At 47.7% G+C, this 15,086-nt stretch overlaps 5 protein-coding genes across 5 annotated transcripts; 1 reads left to right on the forward strand and 4 right to left on the reverse strand.

The window, feature by feature from the left end:
• Positions 1 to 480: 480 nt before the first annotated feature.
• N7474_010147 (uncharacterized protein) lies at positions 481 to 2,214 on the forward strand (the record flags this gene model as incomplete). Its single annotated transcript, XM_057201557.1, has 1 exon — positions 481 to 2,214. One exon carries the CDS (start codon positions 481 to 483, stop codon positions 2,212 to 2,214), a length of 1,734 nt encoding a protein of 577 aa, XP_057049544.1.
• A 2,281-nt stretch (positions 2,215 to 4,495) lies between these two features.
• Positions 4,496 to 6,496, reverse strand: N7474_010148 (DUF3176 domain-containing protein; the record flags this gene model as incomplete). The annotated part of the gene is made up of 1 exon (XM_057201558.1): positions 4,496 to 6,496. The coding sequence occupies one exon, from the start codon at positions 6,494 to 6,496 to the stop codon at positions 4,496 to 4,498; it is 2,001 nt and encodes a 666-aa protein (XP_057049545.1).
• Positions 6,497 to 9,882: 3,386 nt separating this feature from the next.
• Positions 9,883 to 10,320, reverse strand: N7474_010149 (uncharacterized protein; the record flags this gene model as incomplete). Its single annotated transcript, XM_057201559.1, has 1 exon — positions 9,883 to 10,320. The coding sequence occupies one exon, from the start codon at positions 10,318 to 10,320 to the stop codon at positions 9,883 to 9,885; it is 438 nt and encodes a 145-aa protein (XP_057049546.1).
• Positions 10,321 to 10,655: 335 nt separating this feature from the next.
• N7474_010150 (uncharacterized protein) lies at positions 10,656 to 11,643 on the reverse strand (the record flags this gene model as incomplete). The annotated part of the gene is made up of 3 exons (XM_057201560.1): positions 10,656 to 11,233; positions 11,284 to 11,493; positions 11,544 to 11,643. The coding sequence occupies 3 exons, from the start codon at positions 11,641 to 11,643 to the stop codon at positions 10,656 to 10,658; spliced, it is 888 nt and encodes a 295-aa protein (XP_057049547.1).
• Positions 11,644 to 12,596: 953 nt separating this feature from the next.
• On the reverse strand, positions 12,597 to 15,067 carry N7474_010151 (AAA family ATPase; the record flags this gene model as incomplete). The annotated part of the gene is made up of 6 exons (XM_057201561.1): positions 12,597 to 13,004; positions 13,051 to 13,123; positions 13,170 to 14,242; positions 14,293 to 14,411; positions 14,464 to 14,567; positions 14,628 to 15,067. The coding sequence occupies 6 exons, from the start codon at positions 15,065 to 15,067 to the stop codon at positions 12,597 to 12,599; spliced, it is 2,217 nt and encodes a 738-aa protein (XP_057049548.1).
• Positions 15,068 to 15,086: the final 19 nt, after the last annotated feature.

Genomic DNA, 15,086 nt, shown 5'->3' on the forward strand with positions numbered 1-15,086 from the left:
CGCGCCATCAAGCAAACAAGCCAACCGTGCGCCCAATCATTAACCGCGCACACCTCTCAACCACTCATCTCAATGTGATCATGATTTACTGAAACCAGGAGTCTCGGGGCTTAATCGCCTGGTTTCACCTCCTCTCCTGCTGTAAGGCGCGTAGTTATCATGGTCGGCAGTCCTATCTAATAGTTCTTATGATTGTACCAGATGTACCAGCGCTTTTCTGAAACCAGGAGTGTTGAGGCTTAGTTACCGGTTTCAACTCCTGCTGAGCTGTGTGTAGTCGTAATATTATCTTTACTACAATCTCAGTCAAATCCATGAATAGAAACTTGGTTTTGTGAAACCAGGAGTCGAGACTTAACCCTCCTGGTTTCAAGCGCTCCTCCACGGCGCGTAGTTACGATATTCGACCGTTTTATTTAACCATTCTCTAGCCACCTCACCTCCTGTTAGATTTCGCCATCTTGTTTACGTCGTTTCGACATGTCTGATCCACACCCAAACCGCCGTCCCCATGCTCTGTTCTCTCTCAAGGCTTTGAATGAAGCCGCCGAACGGGTCGTCAGCCATCCTTTGAATCAGCATCTTGCTGCAAAGATGCTGGATGGAACGCCTGTCCTTGATATTGGCTTTGCTATTCGCTCGAAGTACCGTCATACTATTGCAACACTTGGGAGAGGGGAAGCGGACGTTTTCATACCAGAGAAATGTGTCTCCAAGGTTCAATGCTCTTTCGAGCTTGAGCCCACCACAAATGTAATCATGCTTTACGACAGATCGCATGGCCAGACAACGCAGGTTTTCGGCAAAAATAGCGTACCATTCCAGGACGGACGTGTTCGCAAACTACTTGTACAGCAACAGCTGAACGACGAAATTGGAATGGGTGGTATCGGACAAGACCACGTTCAGTTCAAGTTGATATGGCATCCAGATGCCTTGGCAACGGCTGAAACGAACGACCCAAAAAATGCCAACAACGACTACGAGGAGAATATCAGACTGGCTCGGACTGCAGATGAAGCAGAAACGGTTTTACCGTCTCGAGCGCAGACAAGAATCCACACACCCGGGCCGCGCCAGCTGCAGATGAGATATTTCAGGCAAGACGTACTTGGATCTGGAAGTTTTGGAGTCGTATACAAGGCAATCGATATAGACACAGGCAGGTGCATGGCTGTTAAAGTATTTAAAAAGCCTGAGGGAGTGTCTCAAACGGAAGAATGGAAGAAATCAGTGTATTTTGCACAAAAACGAGAGGTCGAGACACTGTCTCGAATCAACCACGTTTGTAACCACCCCATGGTTTCACGGGCTCAGCTAATGCTTTTCCAGCCCTATGTGGTCGAATATATCACATCACAAGGCTGGGGCGGTCCTGCACCAGAGATATTCATGAACCTCATGGACGGCTCCCTCGCATCGTTGGTCACTAGTGGGACGGTCCCGTCCATAATTTTGCTCGCCCGATGCGTGTTCCAGCAAATGCTTCAGGCATTGGATTTTCTCGCCGCAAATGATATCGTTCACCGAGATATAAAGCCACAGAACATTCTTTATACACTGGAATCAGATGGACAATATCTGTTCCGACTTGGCGATTTCGGTGTATGCAATCACATCATTAGTGCTGTTACTCAGGTGGGCACCCTGCTATATATGGCACCCGAAGTTTTTGAGCATGGAGCCCAAACGCACAAGATGGATGTCTGGTCCCTTTTTGTCACAATGGTATGGACATTAGATATGGACGGATTCCGTTCAAAGGATTTCGTGTCCATTCCTGACGCTCGCCAAGCCATTTTGACCGCAGCGGGCGGCGAAAGGCTTAGAGATATCCAAGAAATGGCAAGGGTTGAGCCAAGCGAGCGTTCCTCTGCGGCGCAGATGTTGATCAAGTGCTTCAAAGGGGAAGGGCTTACAACTCCGCGGAATCGAGTTCCGCCGATCAGTACAGAATATTCCAAACACGGAACTCCAGATGAAAGCTCTCAGACCACGAGCTCTCAGGAGAAGTACCAACTGGTCCAGAGTACCCGAGAAATCTCTCAACAGTCTAAAGATCTGTTTCGCGTCAAAAAGTCTCGTAACTTTCCCCAAGCTCGACTGTACGGAGAGGGCGCCAGGCGACCAGGAAGCAACCTTTTCGCAGGAAAGCGTCCAACTCGCAATATTGACTCCGCTGATTTGATGCAAAGCCTGCATTTTCACCCATGACAAAACACAGATGTAAAAATGGGTTCCTTTGCCTTTCTTTTCTGTCTTTCCGATCTTACCTGCCTTTCGTTTTCATGTGAATTTATTTTACGCTCCTTTCGTTCCTTTGTGATGGATTACGCAACGAAATTAATGAGGAAACTGAGCAAAATAACAGGAGCAGAAACATGAAATAATCAAGCACCTAGTCAATCAAGACTCAGAAGAGGAGGGGAGACTAAGCTAGCCCTGTCCAAAAGGGAACCCTCAAAAAAATCTTCGTAATAAAAATTTCTTGGCAAATCTGCTGTTTTTGCACCACGCTCATTCCGTCACTCTCTTTTGTCTATTCTTGGTGTCCGCTTTTACTTGATCGCATCCTCTTTGTCGATAAGGAGGTTACATTGAATACTGATAAGGAAGACCATGGGACCATTGAAAACAGCCGGGTGCAAGAAATCGGCCCACACGAGGTCAACGGGCAGCTAAAAGAAAGGGAGGGAGGTAAGTTTGGTCTGCATAGAGTCTAATGATCTTCTTTTTTTTTGGGGGAAGGCAGGAAATTTCTAAAACTAAGTCAATAATTTACTGGCCTTCATTTTGGGCGGGGCAGGCTTTAAATCTACCTCCCTGCCTTCCATCCCAATCCAACCCTCTCTTAATAAACACCCCTTTCTTGACGCCCGACTTTTTCACCCCGCCCTGTATTATTCGGGAGGGGCATATTATCCTATATATTGATAATTGCTAGACATCTTTCTTTCTCTCTCTCGGTCACGCTAACAACCAAACCTTGCAGATTTCAATTTCACTATGTACCCTAGAAACCTCTGACACTATTTTGTACTGACCTAAACTGCGATAGGAGACCCCAAAGACTAACTCGTCAGCCTTAGACATACATTCCCTCAACACGACTCTCTTGATCGAACTTCTCTAAGAGTTTTTCACTTGATTCTGCCGCCTTTCCAGATGTTTGTAGCTCATGCGCTCTCTATCCACCGTGGCAAGTGCGTGTGCGATAGAAGTAAGGTTCTTGATCTAGATGATGATAATCAGTGGCTGAACAATAACTGCTGCTTTTAGGGACTGACCTCGCGCCCATTCAGAGAAAGATTATCCAGCTGTTGTACAGTCATTCTCGAAATTGCCTTGACCAGTACACACTGAGACTCTCTTTCTAGGCCCCACCGCCAAGGCCTTAGCGCATATCATTTATTGAGCGAGCAGCATTAATTTGAAAGATAACTAAGATGGACGCTGTATGGTACGGCTTCTTTCTATGTAATATTACATGATACGTCCAAGAATCCTGTGGAAAGCATAGAAAATGTGAAGGATTTCTGCACATCATGCGGGGAGGGTCTCCTGTTGCCTAGTCACTTGATCATGTACTTAATTATATCGAGTGACTAGTTAACTAACTACAACCTTGTTGTGCGTAATATGGATCTTCCACAATTGCGACCGTTTTTAGCAAGGTCAGATCTCCCCCAACCTATTTAAGACCATCATTTTGAATTAATTTGAAAGCAATACAATGATTCTGAGATACATTCTATATAGTCAGTAGGACGTAGCTTTGTGCCTCAAAGGTAGAGAAAACATGTGCTAACCCACTACCAAAAAATTACCCGAGCAAAGTAATACCTTACATATGGAGGATAATGCACATTTTCATTTTGCAATTCTTAGCCTAGTTAACCTCTCTATAACCCACCGCGTCCTCTGGTGTGGACCTAGGGCCTTCTCGTAACCTACGAGTGTTCGCTGGTACATATGTTTGGCCTCTTGTAGCTTCCCCTGATCTCTGTAGAGAAGACCAAGGTTGTTGACTGTCCGAAGAGTACAGTAGACGTATGATCGCCCCAGGAGTCCTTTCGGCAAACAAATCGCAAATATGACCCCAGCACAACTTTTGAACATCTCTCAATTTGAAAAACGCCTTTCATCTTCGTCAGTCTAGTTGCTGCGAGTGGCGGTTCACTGCGATTGCACAGGCATTACCTCTCGCACCGTACCATCAGCTACAACGGTGCTTGTTGCGATAATACCGTATGCGTGCTGTAGCTTCTTTGTTCCAAGCTGAAACACTCCAAGTAGGAAAATCTACATTCCTTCGCGAGGGGTCAGAGTAAATAAAATCCATTCATCCATCTATACTATACGGGCTTAAACTCTGTTTTAGATTTTCATGACTACCAAGAAGGACTCAAGCCTCCCGCGGATGAAGTACTCTGACAATTTCTCCTCGGCTTTCTGAAACAGATATAACGCCCGGATGTACGAGAATCAAAGTTAATCAAGGCAACCCAAGGTTCGGACGCAGAGCTTCTGCTTCTCGTTGGCGTAGCATCAATCTCCCATTGTGGTCCAAACGCTGCAACTGAACATTTTCCCTCTCTGCTTGCTTCTCCATTATGCTAGCAGTCACATAATGGTCATCCCCAAGTTTCTCTAGTCCATGATAAAACGGTGCCAGAGCAGATGACTTCCATAGAGGCAGGTTACTTCTTCTGCTAACAATTATCGTGGCGCATGAAAAAGCTGTTCCGATGAAAACTAGTAAAGCTGGAAGTATGATCCAACGCCATTGCACGCTCACGAAGACTTTAGTTGTGTAGACTGTTCCACTAATCCCGTGATTAGAGTTCTCTAGACCCACCTTATTCAAAGAAGCAGCCATATTTGCCATACTTCGCGCGAACCCAGTAGTTCGGAGTCGATCCAAGCTAGGGTCAAAATTATCAGTGTCGTAGACCTCGGATGCACCCATCGGGAGTTTTTTCCACGTGCGGCCTTCCAATTCCCATGCTCCTACTTCTTCAGATGGAAAGTACTTTGAGCCTTTTCCTGCGAGAAGCTCCATCCTCGTATCGCAAAAATTAAATCCTCTTGTATCTTGGTGCCCGGCCACGTTCGGGGGTCCAGGTCGCCAGCATAACGGCCTTCTCGGCTTTGTACTGTCCAAATATACCGTGCCGAAGTCAATAGTGAGGGTTTGGAACGACGGATGTCCATTTTCCACAGTAACGTTATAGTCTCTTAGACAGGCTGAAAGACTGCACCCGGTAACACTCTTAATATATAGGCCATCCGAAATAGGGGCATCAGCAGAGACTGGGCCTTTATGCAGCTCGAGTTCTGCATACGCATTTGACCAAAGTGGATTCATCACGTCAGCGAAAGTAGTGTTCTGGAGCTTGGTCGCAATGCTATCGTCGAAGTCTCCTTGGAGATAGCTGAGAGGTTGCCAAACGATCTTGTCCGGAAAAAACAATACTGGCGCGCCCATTTCCCAATCTTCGCTTTCATGATAGGCCACAGTAAAATTATACCCAGAGTCGAACTCATGGTCAAACATTTCGTAGTCATAGGGTAGGCTGATATGGCACGTCTTGTTGAAACTTCCGACAGCGTTAGGCAAATGGCAATCGAGTGTAGCGAGAGAAGTTATATCGATGCACCGGCTACAAAAGCCAGACGATGAGTATTCGCCCCAAGTACAATTACCTGACGAGCATTGAGGAGAGGGAATGAAAGCTTGATCAGACCAGAATCCCTGGGAGAGCGCGGTATCCAAGAGTAAAGTGCGAGGGGAGCTTGTTGGATCCAATGTTGAATTGCCAGGCATGAATTCGCGCAACTGTGGTGCAATGGCAACACCATTCAAGTCGGGGGCTAGCTGCACAGGGTAGTTTAGAGCCTGTTGTATAAATGGATCAAATGCAAGTAGAAGCAAAATTACTACTGCACCAAGAGAGACGAACGAATGCGCGCGATGATGGATAAGGATCATTAGTGAGCCTAGCGGCCCTCTGCTAGCAGCATCGAATGTTTGTATATCGAGTAGCTGTCTCTCGTTCGCATCTCGTGTAGGATTATGAAACCAGAGCCACTTCAATTGGCTAATTGCTTCTCCGACAACTAAGACTAATGCTGATTTGCATCCCGTTGCTAGCACCGAGACGAACGTGTTTAGAGTCAAGTCGTACAACATCGTCTCCGGTCGCACTTTCTTGTCGTATATCAAGAGTACAATGCATATAGCGATGAAGCAGGCAATGGCGAATGCTAACGCGATGCTCTCGAGCAGCCATGTATCGAGCCAAATAGATCTGCGAGGGGGTTTTTGGACTTTGGAGGTTTCTTTCTGTCTGCTCTCATCGGATGGCGTTCTTGACTGGGGTCGCGCCCGTGATTCGCATAGTAGCCTTGACTTTGATTGAGCCCTCGAGAGATCAGTCTCAGCCTCTGCAGGATCCTCATTGTGGGCGTCATCGAGCGGAGTCATTTCAATCATCATTGGCAAGCGAGGAAGTTTCGTTCATTCGGAGGATTGCGAGGAAACACAGCGGCTCGGTGGTATTCGATTGCGAAGGAAAGCCTACGATGAGCGCAGGAAGAATAGGTAGGTCAGAGCAGCAATATTTTGGCCCAACAAAGAGCGTAAATTGCAGGAGAGAGGCAAGCGCAGAGCCTCCTAGTCAGTACCAAGGACGGGAGAGAAGAGGTTCAGATAGGGGGACTTTATCGCCCTCTGATCTTGCGATACGAGAGTCAATTACGGCCCGGGGCTCAAGGCACAGCCTCACGTAGATTTTCAATGGATTTTCGTAAGCACCATGTAATCTTACAGAACAAGATATGGTAATACAAGATGCATATTATGCTGTCCATCCATACTCTCAATTCGATGCGGTAGGCTTCCACTTGTTACGACCGCTGCAACAGCCAACTACTTGAGGCTAACCGTTTCTCCGGTCATCTCTAGGGCCAGACACTTTCGCATATAAGATCGAAAAAGACGAGCTTCACCTGATCGACAACTAAATGGAGCAAGTCAGGTTGCTCGTATCGTTATTTTTAGTCACACCACAAGGATCAAAAACAATGCAAGACGGTGGGCTCTCGAAATCCCCGTATAGAGATGGTCTCGACTAATGTTGTCTTAACCGTAGGTTCTGGCCGGGTACGAAGAAACGGTCTTAGCACAGTCGCACAGATAATGACGCTCCTTTCTAAATTGAAGACACGAAGTACCAGCGACAGCCACGCCAGCCTTCGTATTACAGGTAGAATACTGTAACAGCCGTCTCATCCGACTGTAGTGTCTGGTTGGGTACGAATGGACCATGCCAGCACTGCCACACAGACAATGCATACGATTCCAGAGAATTCCACCGACGTTTTACACGCATAGCGTAATTTCCCGTCAGGGTACATACAGTACACAGCGCATTTTACTGAGCCCCTTAGTTTAAGGCGGCCCGGTCAATAAATAGTCTGCGCTAAGGCCTTGGCGGTGGGGCCGGGAAAGAGTTTCTCAGTGTATATTAGTCAAGGCGATTTCGAGAACGACTGTAGTTGCAAAGGTTCAACTTTGATCTTGAATCTTGCGTAGGTTCCCTTCAAATCCATTAGATATACGAACATATTGAGAGCAGTTTTGTATTACCTGTATAGTTCGAAAATTGGTTGGAGCACAGAGAACTCTGACTTTAATATTAGGGTGGGACGAAAGGAACGCCGCCTCGCAAGGCGAAACCACCATTGTCGCAAATGAAAGTATCATAGTGAAAAACAACAGCTGTTAGCGGGTTCAAAAGTCTGCTAGCCTTACATGATAGAGTGTGGCTTTTCCCAGAGCCCTGGGAACCGCAGATACAGTCGGAGTCGAAAACAGATTCCCCTTCATACACTCACGAATTGTTTCTCGAACCCTAGCTTGAAATACACTATAATATATTTGGTTTAGCTGTAAATCTTTCTTTTCTAAGAATAGATATCTTATATTACGTGACGGCAAGGTGGCGTAAAATACTGTACTTGACAGGCAACATCTTTTGTGTACCTGCTGCTGCCTAGCTGTCGAATTTGCAGGTCCCAGACTTTCCTCCATCCGAGGGTCGAGAAGGGAACTTGCACAATATGGCACCGAGACTCCCCCTCTCAAAGCTACACTTGATCCGTGATATGATACAGAGCCAGTCACTAACCACGTCTCAAATGGCTGATGCAGCTTAATGCAGCGACCGTACAATTAAAAATGTTCGTAGGAACTTACGGCTGTTTGGAAGCGTCCATGCGCCCCCGAATCGTACTAGTAGGAGACGAAGCATAACCCCGCTGATGCTAGAAGCGCTTTGCCACCATCTACTCGAAAAGCCCGGTCTCTACCTCGATGAGATAGCCGTCTTCCTATGGGATGAATTCCAGACGCTCGCAACAACATCCAGCATTAGGAGGGCCCTCGGTCTCAAAGGCTGGTCCAAGAAGACAGCTCGACAAAGGGCCAAAGAGCAAAACGCCGATTTGCGAGAGTTCTATCTTCATAATTTGTCCGAATTTCAATCATATCACCTTGTTTACAGGCATTCTCGAAATCGCCTTGACCAGTACACACTGAGAAACTCTTTTCTGGCCCCATGCCAAGGCCTTAGCGTAGACCATTCATTGAGGAGGTCACACTTCATTGAGGGCCGCCGTAAAATGCAGTGCGTATGGTATTGTATATTTCTAGTAAACTCACGTAACGTACAAGAATTTGGTGGAATTACATGGAGGCGATGGTGGGTCTATGCGGACCAGTCTGTAGACAATCTGAAGGTGGCTTCAACTTTTCAGTGTCAACGATAGATAGAATATTACCGCCTCTGCTCATGTCAGATTCTCGCGCCGGGAGGATTGCCGTGACATCTGAATTTGGCCTTGGATCATCTTAACTTGGTACAACTGTAGCATGAGCGAGAATGAGGATTTGAGGAAATCTACCTGTTCCACCATGTGCACAATATCCCTTATCACTAGATTCCATGTAAGCACTCTTATCAGCCGATAACTGTAGATTTCTTTATATCTAGACAGGAGTGCCTTCAGTTCTTTCGCAGGGCATTCATTATCGTAGAGTATTGACATGTCTGTACCCCGTAGTTCTTCGCTGAAGGACATAGTAGTGATATTGCCACAAGCCAAGTCTAGCAGCTCCGAGTATTGTCCTAATCTCTGTGAAAAAAGCAATACAATGTGGATGGATGGGTCGATGGCCTCATTTACCCTGAACCCTCGCCGAAGTGATATGCAGGCTACAACAACTAAATAGATCTCATGCGTACCTGTGTCGTGTACCACTTCCTAAGCGAACTTAATGCCTCGCCGACGCCTGTCGTATCCTAGTACACGTTGTTGCTGTCATGCTGCCCTCACCCCTTATAGTGGGAGTCGAAAACAGACTCCCCCCATTGATTAACGCACTTTTTTTCCTCGGTTCGTACTCGAAACCACACTAATCTGGAACGGCGAATGCGCAATGATCAATAACGAATTAAAGGGTTGTGATGCAGCAGACGATGCCCAGAGAGCATATCACCGGCATGCAATGCCTGACTCCCCGTCTGGCAGACTCTGGGAACTAAGCTCATGGAACAGACGCCAATTAAGTCAAGCAACCTCCATTTGAGGTCTTTGTGGTCCTGAGTCCTGAGTTACGCGACGTGGCTAGACCTCCGATGCCTTGCGTGTTGTTCAGCTGAGGAGCTAGCAGAATAGGAACGCGAGGCGCTTGTATGCGCAATGGTACAGATTACTCCGTTGAAGGTTCAATATGAGGTCCCGGAGGCCTCAGAGGTATTCACTGAACTTTGACTGTCTAGTCTCCCGCATATAATAATGGGTGATGAGAAGAATGAATCACACCCTATACGCATTAAGTCCAGCCGCTCCTAAGCCCATGAACAACACCGCGCCGCCACCAAAGACACCGACCGCCTGAGGCGTCAACCTTCCATGGCCTGCCACAGTCGCAAAAACGCTAACGGCATCTACCAGGTCGACCACAACGCCTCCCGAAAGTACCCTCCTGACGCTACGTCTCGTTTCCCCTAGAGCAGACACGGATAAGCTCTTGGACTCGTCTCTCATAGTAACCCATAGTGCAGCTGCGAGTAAGGCGTCACGAATTCCGAAAAGCCGCATCACAAGTGTGGATGCCGTGTTAAGGGGCGTAGGTAGACCGGAGACGCGACTCAGCAGGGTAGGAGCCAAGACCGCGCTGAGCCCGACTCCAGTGCGGAGGGCGGCCATAGTAACGGCACAAGCCTTGCCGAGGGTAGCCCTTGGCGCTAACATATTATTGTCCGATGGCTGAGGCTATTGAGAAGTTGGTCCCCTTCTTGAACAACGGTTAGATACACATCTTTAGTGGGGTCGAATGCGGGATAAGACTGACCTGATGATTCCATTACAGTCACTATCCAGTATAATGCGAAGAATTACTGAACTTTAGGTATGTATAGCCTCTCCGGACCGAAACGCCTATGGGTCCCCTATTATATATACACGTAGCCAGGTCGTCGACTGCCGCCAGCGTTATGATCCGTTATGTTGACAACCTGTGCCCGTTCTCGCCGTTAACGCATGCTCGCATTCTCGTATATCATCTTTTTACAGATCCCACACAGCCGCTAGTCAGATGATCCCAAAGTCAAACACCTCGCGCCTCTTGCGTATCGCAGACGGTTAGACTGCGCAAGTACATCACGATCCAAAGCCCACCACCAGTTATCAAACACCCTTTGCCCAATTTCCCAGCCCGCCACGTCCATCCCATCACAGCCGGAAATCCGACATCCCTCCCTCTCATCATCCATATCGTACACTAGATGCATAAGGGCAAGAGGGTCTCTCGCAGATGGTGGTCGTAACTCGGATGGCAACGCAAAAGCATTGATGAACTTTGTCCGGACAGTCGGCCAGGGTAATATGTCGAACAGCGGATGGTGAGGGATTGTGAGCTGCGCAGATACGGGAAAGAAGTGCTGGGGTAGAGGAAAGGACGACGGAGCTGTAGGGCCAACGATGTGGATTGAAGCTGGATTCCACAGTAATGGTAGGCAGTTGAGTCTCGTGGCCACATCGACGGCGGCTCGCATGACTTTGAGAGCAGGTACTTCAAGGGTTCTGTCGTCGGGAAATTCAAAAGTCTCTGTTAGCAGGTCCTGCAGCTCTCCTGAGAGAGCGCTATCGAACATCATATCAGAGCCTGCCGTTGAATCAGCTTGTAGAGCCAAGACACATAGTCTTGTAGCGAACTTAGGCCATCTTCTCCGGCAGTCCAAGTCAACGACGATTCATCTACGTTACGGGCATCGCCGGATACGGAGGTGCGTGCTTGAAGGCTGTCACTTGCAAGTGGAGCGTCGCCGCCACCTCTGGGTGTCTCTAGATGAACTTGCTGCGCAGATGCGCCAGTGACACTTGGGAAGTCTCGCCTTGCCGTTCGCGATAGTTTCTTGCGATCGCCTAGACAGGCGTTATGGGCTGGACGAAGGAGAGGCTCAGATGGTACGTACGATATCTCCGTTGTGCTAGAACGCCGAGTACTCGCCTCCGGTCTGGGTCGCCGCGAGGTGGAACCGCCAACTCCTTGCCCGCTGGCGAGCGGTCAGCCATTGCTGGACAGATAGCCGGTTAGTTAAGGATATGAGTTGAAAGTGATGGCGATGGTGGCGGGTGAGTAGGAAGATAACGCTGAGCATAACGCGGGGCATAACTCATAACGCGGACAGGACCACATTATGTACTGTAGCAGTTTCTCCACCACGTGCACGTCCCCGCTGCGTGTTTCGAACGCGTTAACTCTGCCTTGCGACCATGATATCATGGCAACTCAGCAGATATCGAACCGGTAATTGCTGCGTTACGCGCCACAAATAAGCCAATCACACATTATCACTCACATGGCATTAGCCACGAAGGTTCAAAAAAGGTAAAATTATATAGGCGTGAGCCATTTATCTAGCGTAGACCTTGACAAAATCCCCTTTTTTTGGACATTGAATCCAGGTGTGACCTTCCTACGTCTCATCCGCCTCATGCAAATCTAAGTACTGTATCTCTATTGAGGATAGGCAATGGATGAAATTGAACAGTGAAAAGGCTCCCAGCTGTTTCAACATTCATGGTAACGTACTTGCTCTGGGACACACATCAGGGCGAATGACCATTATCAGGTTTTGTCTATAGGTGCAAAATTTTTATTCTTAATTTTTTTTTTTGGTGCTTTTCCCGCTTTTGTTTTCTAATCACTTTATACGGAAGGGCCTGGGAGAAGAGAGGAATTTGAACGGCTCTACACTGCTTGTGGAATATTCCATGACGGTTCGGTCACCTGGCAGATCGCCCAGGAACCAGGTGCAAGGCGGCTCTTTCAGCATGATCACTATCGGTTTCCACGGAATCCCACTGAATTCTCGTCTGCCCCGTGTGTAATTTTAGGAGTTATATACTGTAACATACAGCCCGCATTTTACTGTGTCCCTCAGTTCCATGTGGCCTGCCCAATGATTGATATGCGCTAAGGTCTTGGCGGTGGGGCCAGAAAAGAGTGATCAAGAGTGTATTGGTCAAGCCGACTTCGATAATGGCTGTAACTCCTCGTGCCCAACAATAGCAGGTCCTTGGGCTGTGCAAGCTTTGGACAACTGGTTTTCCCAGATCGCTCTGCGAAATTCCCTTGACAGATCCTCATATTTAATGGTTAGATGAATACGGCTCAGGATTGCTTCATCAAACTGAATCTTCCGATTCGTTGTGAGGAACAGGACGCCCTGGTAGTATTCCATCTTTCGAAGGAAGATAGTCACGAGGCGATTGTGGATGCCATGGTAAGAGGTACGCTGCTCCAAAAACGCGTCTGCCTCGTCTAAGAGTAGCACGGCGTTGAAGTGCTTAGCAATCTTGAATATGTGCTCAAGCTGCTGCTCAAGCGCACTAGAATCACCTCCGTCGACAGCAAGTTCACCCGCCGATATCTAGGCAAGTTAGCGAGCTGTCAGCGACGCGATGGACAATGCTTACAGAATAGAGAGGAAGATGAAACCGCTCCGAAGTTGCCTCAACGGTAAAGGTCTTTCCGACACCGGTCGGGCCACTAGGAAAGTCAGATAGGAAGCAACAAAAGGATCTTTTCAACGCACTGCAAAAGGATGTTGAGCCCACGGCCCTTCCCATCGATCCCATCGTCGAATGGCACAGCTGGTACCAAACCTAGGCGGGATTTTGCCAAGGAGGAGAGGAGCGTTTTAGTCTTCGAAGGGATCTCCAGACTGTCGAAGGATTCTGGGGACCATTGTACGTCTTGAAGACTACCGACCGCACATTCCACTGACCTCACATTAGTTAGGACGCCACGTAGACGGACGTGATACTCACGGAATAGTTTTTCCTTGAAGCTGAAACAGCAAACCGTTGGACAAGCGATCAAGAAATCGATCTCCCGCAATTCTTGTCCATCCAGGCTATCCTCCTTCATTCTCTCTTTCTCCCGCTCACAGCCCCTGCCGATCAGCGTATCTATGTCAATGACTGAAATTCCATCCCTATTTTTCGCCCAGATGTCCTGGAGGCGAGGTCGGGAGTAATTTGGTTGCATTTCATGGAAAAATGCAGCGTCAACTGCTACTCGACAATTGATACTCATTTTGAAAGGCTTCCCCTTGTTCATGAAGAACGCGCTGCCATTACAATGTTGAATGTGCGAACCGGCCAAATCACGGAACTTCTGACCTCGTCCCACTAGGTCTTTTCGGACTTGTTGGTGATTCGGATGATAGTGGAGAGGGAATGCCTCGAGAGTCTCGATTGGCTTCGATCCGCGGAACTTTAAAATGCGCAGAAAGATCCCTGTTTCACCAAATTTGGCTCCGTCATAATCAAGGAACCGGCACTCAAGCTTAAAAAATGGAATATCGTCCTCAGTCGTCTCTTCGCCTGCGTCAAATACAACACATCGCGGCTCTCCTGTACCGAAGCATGTGGTGTAAACATAGGACCCAGGTTTGAAAAGTGCCCAAAGAAGATCATATGTGATATGGTTATGCTCTAGCATAGAATCGAGGCGTTGTGATGTAGCTGCATGTGTTTGTTTAAGGTGGTCGATCAGCAATTCGAGATTATCCCTATGTGTGGATCCACGGTCCGAATTGGCTTTCATGCTCTCCGCGCATTTGTTGAAATCAGGAAGGAAATGAAATAGCACATCTTTCCCGATCTAAATTCAAGTCAGCGTTCTCCTTAAACGGTAATGTTTGTTTCGATTACAGTTGGCTCGTCTTCCATCAAGCTAACGGCCTTAATGTCATGCAATACCTCACGCAGGATATCGCGCAGGCCTTCCGATTTGATGTCTATGTACGCCGTCACCTCCTCGGACTTCCGGTCTAATAATACTATTAGCAGACGTTCGGTCTTGCATGAAAAGATATCACATACCAACACGTTGACGGACAACAAATACATAGTAATCGTGGTCATCCAGATCATTTCTGGTATCCGTTGGCTCGTCAATGTTGTATTTGCATGCTTCTTTGTCCCAACTAGACCCAAGTCAGTTATTTTCTGAAACAAGGATAAGGGAGGCTGGCTGTCGATCATACGTTTCCACGACTGTCTTGAATTGGGGTGTCGACGCATGAGATGCCCACTTCTCAAACGATTTGAAATCATCCGGAGTAGTACGGATCGGAGCTTGAAGATCAATTACCTCCGCTGCCTGAATCTTCTCTTCCTGTTCATTGCTGGAAAAAGACTGAGCAGGCTTAGCCACGAGTGGCACAATTGAAGAACGCTCATCGCGGACGAGATTCGTCAACAACTGTTTCAATTGAACTATGTCGGGGCATGTTTGGCAGTGGTCCTGGAAGACAGGAGTATTTGGAGGTTCTCTGTTAGTAAGATCGAGCAGCATCTTTTCAAGCACATCAAAAAGATGCTTCAGCTCATTCACTGTAGCTTGAGGCGTAACTGTCTCCTTCGTTGGACTATCTGGCGGCGTCAAGCCTTGGTGACAGGGAGCGGAAGTTTTCTTCAATGTCATGTTGCGCAGTTAAACGATT

The sequence above is a fragment of the Penicillium riverlandense genome, assembly GCF_028828495.1.
Source record: "Penicillium riverlandense strain IBT 135883 chromosome Unknown utg000008l_segment0_segment0, whole genome shotgun sequence".
NCBI classification, from domain to species: Eukaryota; Fungi; Ascomycota; class Eurotiomycetes; order Eurotiales; family Aspergillaceae; genus Penicillium; species Penicillium riverlandense.